This window comes from Rhyacophila brunnea, unplaced genomic scaffold (assembly GCF_057557595.1).
Source record: "Rhyacophila brunnea isolate RB1 unplaced genomic scaffold, BYU_Rbru_1.0 scaffold_11, whole genome shotgun sequence".
In the NCBI taxonomy this organism is placed as follows: domain Eukaryota; kingdom Metazoa; phylum Arthropoda; class Insecta; order Trichoptera; family Rhyacophilidae; genus Rhyacophila; species Rhyacophila brunnea.
The window spans coordinates 40003317-40016380 of NW_028232763.1; the positions used below are offsets into that span (position 1 = coordinate 40003317).

General features: G+C 31.5%; 1 protein-coding gene across 1 annotated transcript; it reads right to left on the reverse strand.

The window, feature by feature from the left end:
- Positions 1-6056: 6056 nt before the first annotated feature.
- kek2 (leucine-rich repeat, immunoglobulin-like domain-containing kekkon 2 protein) lies at positions 6057-12829 on the reverse strand. Its single transcript, XM_085960501.1, has 5 exons — positions 12769-12829; positions 12140-12176; positions 7293-8436; positions 6864-7073; positions 6057-6161 (listed from the first exon to the last, which is right to left on the reverse strand). The coding sequence occupies exons 1-5, from the start codon at positions 12827-12829 to the stop codon at positions 6057-6059; spliced, it is 1557 nt and encodes a 518-aa protein (XP_085816627.1).
- Positions 12830-13064: the final 235 nt, after the last annotated feature.

Genomic DNA, 13064 nt, shown 5'->3' on the forward strand with positions numbered 1-13064 from the left:
TAATAAAAATACGGTACTGTTCGGTTAAAGCGGATACAGCGGAAAACGCATTTTGAAAATAGCCGATAAACTGGATTATTTGTTAGTTTGGGTTAGTTTAGGTTAGGTTAGGTTGGGTTAGGTTAGGTAAGGTAAGGTTAGGTTTGGTTAGGTTAACCTAACAAATAATCCAGTTTTCCGTTTTATCGGCTATTTTAAAAATGCGTTTTCCACTGTATCCGCTTTAACCGGACAGTACCAAAAATACTTTATGCAGTCATCAAATGTTTAAAATAAAAATAAAGGAAACTAAAGCTTCAAAATGATGTAAATAGATTATCTACAACGTTTAAGGAATATCCAGGATCATGCTTTGAAAAAAGCATAAAAACTCCATTTTTACGTACGCTGAGCATGTGGGCCGTTAATTAAATACTAATAATTTTATATTTATACAGAAACTTGGTTTAAAGTTTCATTTATCCTCAAACGGTACGTTCTTATGTTCATATTGGGTAGTACAGAATTTTTAACGATTTGTTGTAATATTATATTCTATCATCATGATTTACATTATTATATAGTTCCCAAAGTAAAGTTAACATTATTATATAGTTAGTAAAAGTGACCGGTCTTTATATTTTTTTATTTTGTTGATCCTACAACTTTATTACTTTACCCCCGTAGTAATAATGATTTTAAATCCTTTATTACAGAGTAAAGTTCATCCACTTCATGTTACGATTCGTAAAGTCACCCAGTATGAAGTATTACTAATTTTATCTCAAGAGGTAAGCAGTTTAAATCAAACTTTGCATAATAAGAATTATTTTTAAATGCTATAATTTAAATATTTTTTAATTTAATTTATAATTTAAGTATTTACATTTTAAGTAAACTTTGTGTATAAGTGGAATGAAAAATACATTTCAAATATAGTTTTTTGGGGTTTTTTAGCCTTTTTTATACAAAATAACATAGATAAAAAGTCCATGATAGAAGTAAATAATAAAAGGAAGATATACTAAAACTGGAGCTAAATATAATACTCTTCAAGATATTTAGAAGATTGAGGGCCATTTTATGTTTATTACTGTCTCAAACACCTCATACCTAGCAAACTGACCATTATTTTGACAAATTTAAATAAAAATAGATTTTACAAATCAAATATCTTTTTAAAAATATATTGGACTGTATATAACTAACATTATGAAATAGCTACATGTTTTATTAAGTAATTTCAACTCAACTCACATTTGATTAAATTTTTTTTATTTTCATCATGTCCTGCATCCTGTAACACCGGCGCCAAATTGGCGCCGATAGGGCGCGATGGGAAGCGGCTAAGCCCCTTAATACAGAATTTGGACGCCAAAGTGGTTCCACACTAGTTATAAAAAAATATATATATTATGGACTTTTATACTTTTTTAAGATATTTAAATATTAGGTATGTGTGTTTAATGTTTTAAATAAAAATAATTTTACTTTGAAAGGATCAATTCTCATAATGAAACAATCATACATTTTGTAACCAAATATATTCAACACTGTCGGTATAGAAACACAATGAAATAATTTACATTAAATATGGAATATTAATATGTATTTCGCTAATAATACAACATTTAATGTCAGTATATTTAATTTAATTCCCCTTAAGTCTAATTCTACTTAAGGTACAGAATTTATTATTTACAACGAATACATATTTGAATGAACTCATATAAGACTAAATTTAATATTTATCAATTTTTACCCTTTATGTATTAAAACTGCACAAATAAGTGTGCTCAGAATTTAAATACGAAGATTAATAATTATATAATGCTCTTGATCATACAGATTGCTATTTTTTTAAGTTTTGCATAACTAATTATTATGATAAATAATGGATGTGTACAATAAATATCAACTAAAACATGAGTAGAATGAAAAAGAGTAAAACTTAGAAAATTATTTAATAAACTTGTAATCACTAACCTAATAAAATGCTTCGTTATATTTCATTAAAATAAAATTGTTGTATTTGTTAAAACTTTGAATTTGAATGTTCAGTTGTTAAATACACCAAGTCTACCAAACATTAGTCGTGCTATAAAGATTTACTTGATTTCATAAACACTGAATAAGAATGTACAAACAATAAAAAAATTGTTTTTTTTACTTTTTAATACGAAGTTATGTATGGAAAATACTATCAATTAAAAATAATGCCAAATTGTCACAAATATTACCAGCCGTCTCAAATACAATTTTACAACGTTACAACATTTTTCTTGGCTCGTATTCTTATTTGTCCGGTGGTTCTTTGTCCGGTACAAATCTTGCAATCGATTTTTAAATAACTTTCCGACAAGCTAGACATTTGAACCTTTTTGAATATTTATTATCAGAACACGATGCCAATGCATTTTTTAAATACTTTTAGCCATCTTTAAGTAGAATTGAATTAATTTTCAGTTAATTCTGTTTTGTATGAAAAGTTATTTCGACACCATTATTGGTTGCTAGGGGTCTGGGGTCCTACCAACTAAATTATTAATAAATCAATATGACATGTGAAAATGACATTACAGTATTATTTCTATCAAGTACATTTTTTTTGATCGTTTAAGCTAGTCAAGTCAACTTTATATGATTCAACAGAAAATTTAAAAACGTTTATATAAAAAGTTCTTTTTATTTTGTAATTATTAAATTTATAATATAATTTTAAGTAAATAAAAAACTGTATGTCTCAAAAATTTAATAACCCCACTTGAAGATGTGTAATTGTAGGGAGGAATAATAATAATGTAATTTTCATTCAATGAAAGAATAGGGAGTAAGTAATATGAGAACATTTGTGACTCGATTCACTTTAGATTCATGAGTGGCCAACCTTTTCAGCAGCCGGGCTAGGTTCTAAAAATGAGACTTCCTACCGGGCCGCATAACCATTTTTTTTATTATACAAAACAAAAAAGAAATATATATTATATACAAATAAACTAAAACAAAATGAGAATCCAACATATTTATTAAATTGGACTTTTTTTAAATAATAAAAAATAAGCAAAATAATATATTTTAGTGAGAAGTTTGATTTTGTGTGGCAGAACTAAGTGCATCGATATCGAGTGAGGTTGTTCTTACACGCACATCAGTGATTCGTGTTCTCACTCGGGATTTGATATGCTTCATTTGACTAAAAAGCTGTTCACACGTGTAAGTGTTTCCAAATAGCGAAGTCATCATTAGAGCATGTTTGTAAAGGATGAAGGATATTTTTCTCCTTATCCAAATATGTTTTGTAAAACTCTTCCAAACCAACCTGATAGAATTTCTCCTTCAACTGTGCATCGCAACATATTTCACAATGTTCCATTTGTAAATTTCCCGGTAATAAATTCACGTCTACGGAAAATGGCGTTTTAAAGTCTTAAGCTAATATCGAATCTCAATTTGCGAAATTAGCACATCTAGCGGCAGCATTCGATATTATTTTTATTTTCTCACTGCTCCACGGGCCACAAGTTGACACCCAGTGAGCCGCATGCGGCCCGCGGGCCGCGAGTTGGCCACCCATGCTTTAGAGCAAAGGTATGATATTGAAAAAATATTTGTTAAATATATATGAAACGTGTAGAATTAAAGAGAGCATTTCATTTTAAATTTAATTATACGTAAATAATTACAACAGTTATATTCTGATAAACTCATAATATTTATGTAATTTAAATAACTATTCAATAATTCTGAATACTAATGGGCGCAAACTGGTTTAAACAGTTTTTTTAACGATAACTAAAAATAACCATGTTAATAAATTAATAACGTTTAATTAAAACAAGTTTCTATTTTACGTTTTCAATAATATGTCTACGTTGCATTACGTAGAAAAACTGTGCATGTATGAGAAAATATTAAATAGACATTTTTATCTACTTACAATATTTTAAGTGCAAATGGTCTAGCATAAGTTGATTTTTTTGCAAATATAAATTTATTAATATTATGACAACTATTATGAAAATAATCATTACGTTACTTGTACTTCACGTGTGTATTTATATTAAACATAATACAAGCTGCTTTTTTAATAATACATCATTTTCAAAATTGGAATAAGTTAAAAGAAAACACAAAAAAGTGGTTACAAAGAAAGTTACATTATAAATTATCATTTTCTGTCATAAAGCTTACCGTCACCTTATTATTAAAACCGCGTAAGTCTGTTGAGACGAATGTTGAGGGGAAGGAAAAACGTCATAAAACAATATTTTAAACACCTCTCCAATCGATTAATCTGCTAACACTGGTTGTGAAATACAAGCTTTTAATTCCTTGTTTAAAACCACGAGACCTACGAGTTTTTTTAAATCCATGTGTCGTTAGATGGACAGCATACTAGTCTAGACTCTAGAGAACTGAGGTTTTGAATTTAAAATGTTTTTTTTTATTTGACTTTTGTCGAACAAACTAGATTTTTCTATAATATCGGACTTACAAGGTCTTAATAGTAAGGTGACGATACATAAACAATAAAAGTCATATTATTTTTTAATTTTTTTTCCAGTAATAGAACATTGATTGGTATATTATGTTAATAAAGTAAGAGTTTTTTTTTTAAATAAGTAAGTTATAAAATGAATATTTTTTTAAATTTACATATTTTTCGTTCTTGATAATATTGTTTGTTGATTCCATACAATGATGTCAAAAATTTGTGATTTAAAACATTGTTTTGTATATTTTATTGTTGTGTCGAAAAAGGTTGAAGTGTACATTTATGTGTAAATAACTAATACAATAAAAATTGTGAGTGGACAGTATATCTTACAATAATTAACGTCAATTTTTTCTTAAATATTTGCTCCAGATTATAACATTGTTATATTGTGTAAGCCATCTATGAATGTAAACATAACATTTTCATAAAAAATCTACTTAAATAAAGATTTATGTTTATAATTATATGTACATTTCTTAAATTAAGCTAGTCATTCATGTATATATTGCTTTTACTGACATTATACGTCTCATTTAAAACTAAAGAGAGTGACTAGAAATATTCATAAATGATGGAATATTTAATTCTTCCAAAAATACTTACCAGTCATTCAAATTGTATTGTAAAAATATTCATTAATTCTAAAATAAATCACATTTGTTTAAAAACGTTTATCGCCTTGTTCTACACACCGCAGAAAAAATCTGTTTCCTATCATCAATACTGAAATTAAATTCATTCATAATATATACTATTATACTTTATAATAATATATACAATATTATACACGTATATAATAATTAAATGTAGTTATTTAAGTGTTGAGTTGATGTATTGAAAAATGGTTCTAATTATTATTAATAATAATAATATAATATTGGGATGCGTATATAAAATATAGTTTGAAATACAGCCGAATAAATTTATAAAAAAATCAAACAGTATTTTGTAGACAATAATAATAATTTATAAAGTATTAGTAAATAAAATGTTTTTTTTAAACAATGCATTATAAATAAAAGATAACATTTTGTTTATTAAAAGCAACAGCTAAGTGTCATCACTTTCCCCTTTTATGTTTATTATTTTAATTCTTATTTTATTGAGCACTGTATCCGTACTTTTATACTTTGATAAATTTATAACGAATTTCGATTGTTTACCGTTATCAATTTTATTCTTCTGACCGATCATTGATTTTAATTTTATAAAATAAAAGTAAAATCATTTCACTCTGTTGAATCGTCACTCAATTTCATACGAAATGTTATTCACTATAACTTGTATTTTAGACGACACAATAACTCTGCAAAACTATTCAACTTACATTTACCCTGTGTGTTAAAAATATTTATTTGTTATAGTTCAAGCAGCTAAAAAAATAATTAGTTAATTTAAAATAGACTAATCTATCACCTTTTTACACTTTTTTGTTTGAGTCCGGTTGTTGGTTTGCCTTTGCACCCGCATCGACTAAATTATTCCAACTTACATCATTTGATTCTTTACTATCTTTATTTTCGCTTTGAGTGGCAATGCTATTTCTTCCATTCCTGCATATATCCTGCGATCGCCTTCGTCAAATTTCTGGAGCTTCCACTCCGTCCCCAACATAACCTTCATCGGGGCTTTCGGAAGGATTTTCTAAGTCTTTCGTACTCGACGATTGGCTGACGGCCTTTGCCTTTGACGAGTCACCTAATTTTTCAGAAGCTAATCTAGAATCCGCGGCCGTTGTCTGTGTCGGTACGCATCTAGTTGATACAAAGCTACTCGTTGGAAGACTTGGCGCCATATCAAGGTGAGATCTTGCCTGCTGTGGTACTTGCTGGGCGTAGTTGATTGATTGACAAGGTGACCACATATTTGGCATAACAGCTTGTGGAGAAGTGCAGCAGGTCACAGACGGTGACATAGCTCCAGATTTATAACCTTCAGGAGGTGATGGAATAAACGCTCCTTCTGGTAATCCTACTTGCTGGTCACCAGAATAAGCTTGCTTTGGGCGAGGTTGAGTATAAGGATAACCTTCTACTGTGTATCGCACATCAGCTGGACTATAATGCTCATAAGATGGAGGCTGATTCGATCTTATAAAGAATTCAGCTTCTCTTGAAAATCGTACGGCTTGATTGGGTGAATTTTTAATTTTAGACCGATTATGAGGAAGCGTTCGATAGAAACTGTTAGAGTTGTCAGTTACCATTATAGGTTGCTGCATTGGTTGAATTTTCGGTAAACCGTAATCAATTGGATATCCGTCGCTATCCAGAAAACAACCGGGATTCAAGTGGACATCTGCAACATGTTGATACATGTCGTTTCTTGTACCACGCGGTAATGTTGCAACTGTACTTATGTATTTCTGCTGATCTTGCCATTTTACCTGACGAGGTGGCGCTGATTGCAACGAAAGAACAGTACTCGTATCAAAATTGTCAGATGCTTCACCATCATTAAGATCCATTTGTTGATCCATATCAGGATCGTTAATATTCTTTCTTCCTTTTCCTACACTCTCTGTATCATTAATGAGATCTGGATTCTGTTCAAGTTGATAGTTTCTCAGAGATGACGAATTAAAACACATGGTGTTCTCCAAATTGTTTACAAGTAAATCTCTAGTTGGATCAGAATACATGGCAACTCGGTGGTGTTGATCAGTTACAAGTATACTTCCATTTAATTTTGGCGGCAAAGGATCACTACATGTACTTGAGTTTGAACTTTTTATCAAGCTTGTAGGGTACTGCATGGCAACATCTTTACTACTTTCCTTCTTCTTTCTTCGTTTTTTGTTTCGCTTACACTTTACAATTGCGACGATTATGACAATCAGTATAATTATCAATAGTATACCAGCTCCAACTGCAAACGTCAGAATATATTCAAATGGAAACGTTACAACGATAACAATAGGATCTTCTTTAACGATAACTCGTATAGTAAAATTAGTATGGCTTTTACCGGCAGGATTTTCAGCGACGCAGGCAAAAGTTCCATTATCTTCACTGTTTGTATTGTAAATGAAAAGTTCACTTCTCTTCTCAACCGTTCCTTCTTCGATATAATAATACAAATGAATACCGGGAGCGACCATTGAATCATTCTGTAATACTTGACCTTGAAACCACCAAGAAACTTTTGCTTCCGGAATTGCGGAAACTTGACATAACAGCGAGACGTTTTTTCCTTCGCTGATTTCTAAAAAAAATGTCGTCGGCGATACTTCAGGCAAACAAGCGAGATCATTTTCACTCAGACTTTTTATTGTGTGTCCAGCGAGTCGAGAGGGCGAACTACACTTAGGCTCTACCGAGTGCGGAATATTAAAATTTAGCAGCCAAGTGTAAAGGTCTTGTGAATTACAATCGCACTGCCATTTATTGTTATGAAGATCTACGCCGTGTAAAGATTCCGGTAAGATATGAGAGCCTTTCATAGTGTATAGTTTATTTCCATCCAATTTAAGCCATTCCAAATGACCTAAACCGATAAATGCTTCATCTTCAATCATATCAATTTCACACTTACTCAATTCTAAAGTTGTTAAAAAAGTAAGATGCTGAAAGCCGTTACTTTTTAGAGTTGTTATCGGATTTTCACTTAATGTAAGTCTCATAAGCGAAGGAAAATCCGAGAAAATTGGTGATGGTACATGTAAAAGTGAGTTTTGAGATAGATCCAACTCAACTAAATTCGAAAGTCCTTTGAATGAATCATCATCTATTCTTGATATTTTACATCGAGATAAGAATATTTTCTGCAGATTTATCAAACCAAGTTTCTTGAATCGTTCCTTGGGGAGAACTTGTAGATTATTGCCAGAAAATTCCAGAACTTGCGTTCCGTGATCCAATCCCATCGGAATAACTGTCAAATCTTTGTCGTGGCATTCAATGGATTGTTTTCCATTTTTCCACTTACAAGTGCATGGTTCAGGACAAGCGGATGCACTTCTCATGTACTGCATTAGTAAAAGCAATATGCAAAATGCATAGTGCAGTAACCATATACGGTGAGATCCCATTTTGAAAAAACAGAAGGTTTATTTCTTCTACGATAACTTTATAAACACTAGGTTTTTAGACAGTCTGTGTTTATAACACATTTTAAGTTTTTAAACCGTAACATTATCACTAAAAATTATTACTCTTTTTAATCATTTATTATTACACGTATAACTTATTATAATATATTTCTTCTGTACACTGTGATTTATAATACAAATACGATTTGTATTCGCTGAACACGTTTTTGTAGAACAAACACTTTCAGATGATTCTCCGAGACCTCAGTTAGTTGAGATGTTCTCTGGAATCTAGAAAAAAAGAAACAAAAAAAATTAGTTATTTCTTAATAAAGTGGAATAAAATTATATTAATAATGTATTTGACATAAAAACAGAATGTCTATTTTTTCATAATAATAATAGGATTTTTTAAAATTTAATTTGAATTAAGATGCCTATTTAGTCGAATTCCATTTTGCATAATGATAATATTACATATTTATAATTATTGTACAGGTTTTTTATTAGTCATTAGCTATTTTAGTTCTTTCATTATCAAAATTACTAAAATAAACAATTTGTGTCCATTTAAACATTTAATTCTTTTACTTCTACAACTTTTGAAGAACATTCTTTAGTAAGCACTTAGTATTTTAAAAAAAGTGTATTATCTTAATAATATGTGACGTTTGTCTACGAGTATGTCTGGTCAATAATTATGTGATAACCAAAGTAGCTATCGACTAATACCCAAACCAATTTAATAAGTCACTTGTGACTATTTATTTAAGTTTTTTAACATTCATGTATAGCTCTATAAACTATTTGATGAACCAAGTGTCATTAGATTTATTAAAATCTACAGTGGATTGGTCATGATATTATAATTTAAGAGTTTGATAAAATATCCAATGTTTAGTAGACGTGGTATAAAAAATGAGTGTCTATTAAGATATAATATGAAAAATAACTGTATAAGAATAGCGGAATACTTATACAGGCTGCATAATATACAAAATTGGTTAAAAACAAGACATGGTCATAAATCAAAACCACAGATAATTATACAACTCTCTTCCGCATGCACTGATAGGTCCATGTACGGACAATGACGTCACGTAGGTAGTCAAATAATTAAAAAGCAGCATCTGCACATTCGGCAACACAATTTTTTTTGATTGTTTTACATGTGACAAAAAGATTTTTGAAGTTATACTTCTTTAGACGCGTTTGGAAAATCAGAACAGAGTGTATTTTTGGCGTGTGACATGTAACACATAATTTATTTTTTCACACGAAAAAATTCAATTGGATTCGAACCACGATTGTTCGGTTATCAGCCGGACGCTCTACCTTTACGCCACAGTATGATAATGCAATCGTAACGATTATACAGTATAATATTATAGTTGAGAATTTTTCCGTTGCCTAGGTAGCGAATTTATTATTGTCGGCCATTTGCGACTCCTTACGTAAACAAATTATTAAACGTCATATTGGCAGTTCTTACTTTAAAAATAAAAAAAACGATAAATAATTATATAATTTAGTAATACAAGTTAAAGTGTATATAAACAAACCAACGGCGTTTCAATAAGCGGTCTTTTTTCTTGAGTGTGTAATTTAACAAGATAATTAGAGCTAGTCGAAGAATCTAGGTTATCACAAGTTTTGTTATGTTTTGTTACGCCAAAAAAGTATACCTTCTAACGCGCGTACATAAGTACACACACCGATTTTTTTATCAAAAATATTGTACCAACGTTATGTGCGGCAGTATGTGTTTTGTAAAAATGACAACTTAATCACATCAACAAATTTAACGTGTTACAGTCAAAACTAGTTTCTATGTGCAACCACGCTTCGGGTAAATAAAATCCACTCATAGTTATTATTAGCGACATAAGAAAACTATTATTATATGTATAGTTTAAGAAGTGTAATTATTTTAATACTAAAGTAGTGTTCTGCCTTAAAGATATTGTCTGTGAGAATGCCGAAGAACTAAAACGTGTTCTATAATCGGGATAGAAAAAAGACCTATATAGAATTTTAAAGTTATTTAATAGAATTGTATTGACGACCTGAACAACGAAGCCTCAGAAGAAGGGCCGTTATGAATTTGAATCGCAGTCAAAGCCTCAATAAAATTTTATTAAAAAAAAATACTAAGCATATTGAAAAATATTTAAAACATATTGAAAATTTCTTACGATTTCACTATTATAGTCAAAGAAATTCCAAAGCTTTTAATACGTACTTATAACAATAGATTGATGAACAATTGTTTTTATTTGAATCAAACAAAACAATTTCGCACAATATAAAAGGTCTCTGACCAGGACGAAAATGTTTTTTGGCAAAAGCTTTTCATATTATAACAAAGCGCCTGTAAGAAACGGCCCGTATTATAATGGCCCTTTACCGAATTTCAAGAAACAATTTTGTATACGCCATTGTTCTTAGATATTGTCGCTGGTTGCTTTGAATGCTGGCCAACGAACATAGTTATTTGCCTGGCAAACACTCATTTGGGCCTATTTATACAGAAAGCAATCAACCCATATACAAAATAAACTGAGATAAATAGTGGACTTTTGTAAATTTAATTAATCCTCGGCTACAATTAACAAAGTTTTAGCAATCACGACCTACACATTTAGTCACCCCGTTTCTAGCTTGCCGTAAGCGAATAATAACATTTTTTTTATTGCCATCGATTATCGAAAATGTCTGTATAGTTGAATAAGTTTTGGTGTGATGTGGTGGGCATTGCTATATTTCAGTGGTATTCAAACTGTGCACTAAAGCTCAATGACCAATAATCAAGGGCGCCGAAAACTGGACATTTTATAATACAGTCGTAATACAATATGCCAATGCGTAATTGCAATTATAAAATAACTTAATGCTTTTTTCACCAGTTTATAACGCCTTTTATCAGGATACAAAATAGATTTTGGATAGTTTCAGTAACTTCCCGTGTGGATAGGAGGTGATTCGTCACTTGGGGTGGTAAATTAACAAAAATAATAGAGTAATACTACTTATGAGTATAGATTCCATACGGTTGAAACTTTTTGTTGCAGAGGTATATTATATTTTTATGTGTAGTCAAAATTTAAAAAAATATATGTCGCTGTCAGTATATTAGCGATCAAATATCCATTTTTAATGTATCAAATTATTCAACCGCAATAATAATTTCTCAGCAACTCATATAACGGTAAACAAGTTTACTGTTTAGCTAGATCAGCAGATTGATTGGCGATATGAAATACGGTATCGCAGTGGAAAATTAGTCTAATAATCATTTCTCATAGTATCATATTATATTATAACTGTAATAATAAATAAAATTCACAAGCTACTTTAAACCGCTGACTCGTTCAATATAATTATGTACGGGAATATAATGTTTATGTATTACTTTTGACTGTATAAATAACGAATAATGATTTATCAAAATGTCACTCGAATCTAAGTACCTGGCTCGTAACTATCTCAGTGGATAATATTTACTGTCATTGTATTTATACTATTGTACTCATCGTTACGCTGCAAATAAAACTCGCTCCTGCATACATCTTCGACTTCTTCATTATCATCCTCAACATCATAACCCACACATCGAACACCACAGTGGTGACACCAACAGTAGTGACACAACATATATATATATCGTCACTTAAATTTTACAACTAGATACATAGGTGTTATCGTACACCCCCGCTCTGAGGACGAGGCCAAGCGTCTCGTCAGCGCTCTGGAGACCTCAGAGACTGCTCTGAGTGTTAAACTTGCAGGAAAAAAGCAGCCTCGCATTATTATTTTTAATATGCCGGCTTCCACTACAGAACCCCAGCTTCGGGAGGCAATTTACAACTCTACAAGAGAGCAAACGGGTCTATCTGAGGAGGCCTACCAGGCCGTACGCCTCAGCCACAAGGCGGGTCCCAGGACTGGCAGATGCCATTATATCACGTATGTACCTGCCGCGGTGTGGTCTGCTCTCATTGCAGATGACAGACTGTACATGGGATGGGACTCTTTCCCACTCCAGAACTATCTAGGGGTAACCAAGTGCAATAAATGCCACTTATATGGGCACATGGCCAAATCATGCTCGGCAAAAGACGTCACCTGTTCTTACTGTGCCGAACCAGGCCACGACCGTGCGGACTGCCCCGTGAAGGAAGCTTCACCAAAATGCGTTGCCTGCCGCCGTCACAAGCGGCCATATGACCACCCGACCCATAGTGCAACATGTCCGGCTCGCCTGCATGCGGAGCAGAGGGAGCGATCAATGACGGACTACTCAATTGAAATCCCTCACCCATCCTCAGCATGACTCGCTTATAATAAGCATCATTCAACAACTTCCGCACCTCGGTCATGCGAGATTTATTATCAAAATGTAAGAGGCCTAAAAACTAAAGTAAATACATTTAAAGAGGGTATATTGTGTGCCCGACCATCGATAATTGCTCTAAGCGAAACATGGCTCGACGACACCATATCGGCCAATGAGCTGTTCGGAAGTGAATATTCTGTGCATAGAACAGACCGTCGAAA

Coding starts and splice junctions, on each gene's coding strand:
- kek2 (XM_085960501.1), bottom strand. CDS start 12,829: ATGGGTGAGGGATTTCAATTGAGTAGTCCGTCATTGATCGCTCCCTCT. Junction 12,177..12,768: donor TCCCTCTGCTCCGCATGCAG/GCGAGCCGGACA, acceptor GTAAAATTTAAG/TGACGATATATATATATGTT. Junction 8,437..12,139: donor GTTGTGTCACTACTGTTGGT/GTCACCACTGTG, acceptor GCAGTACATGAG/AAGTGCATCCGCTTGTCCTG.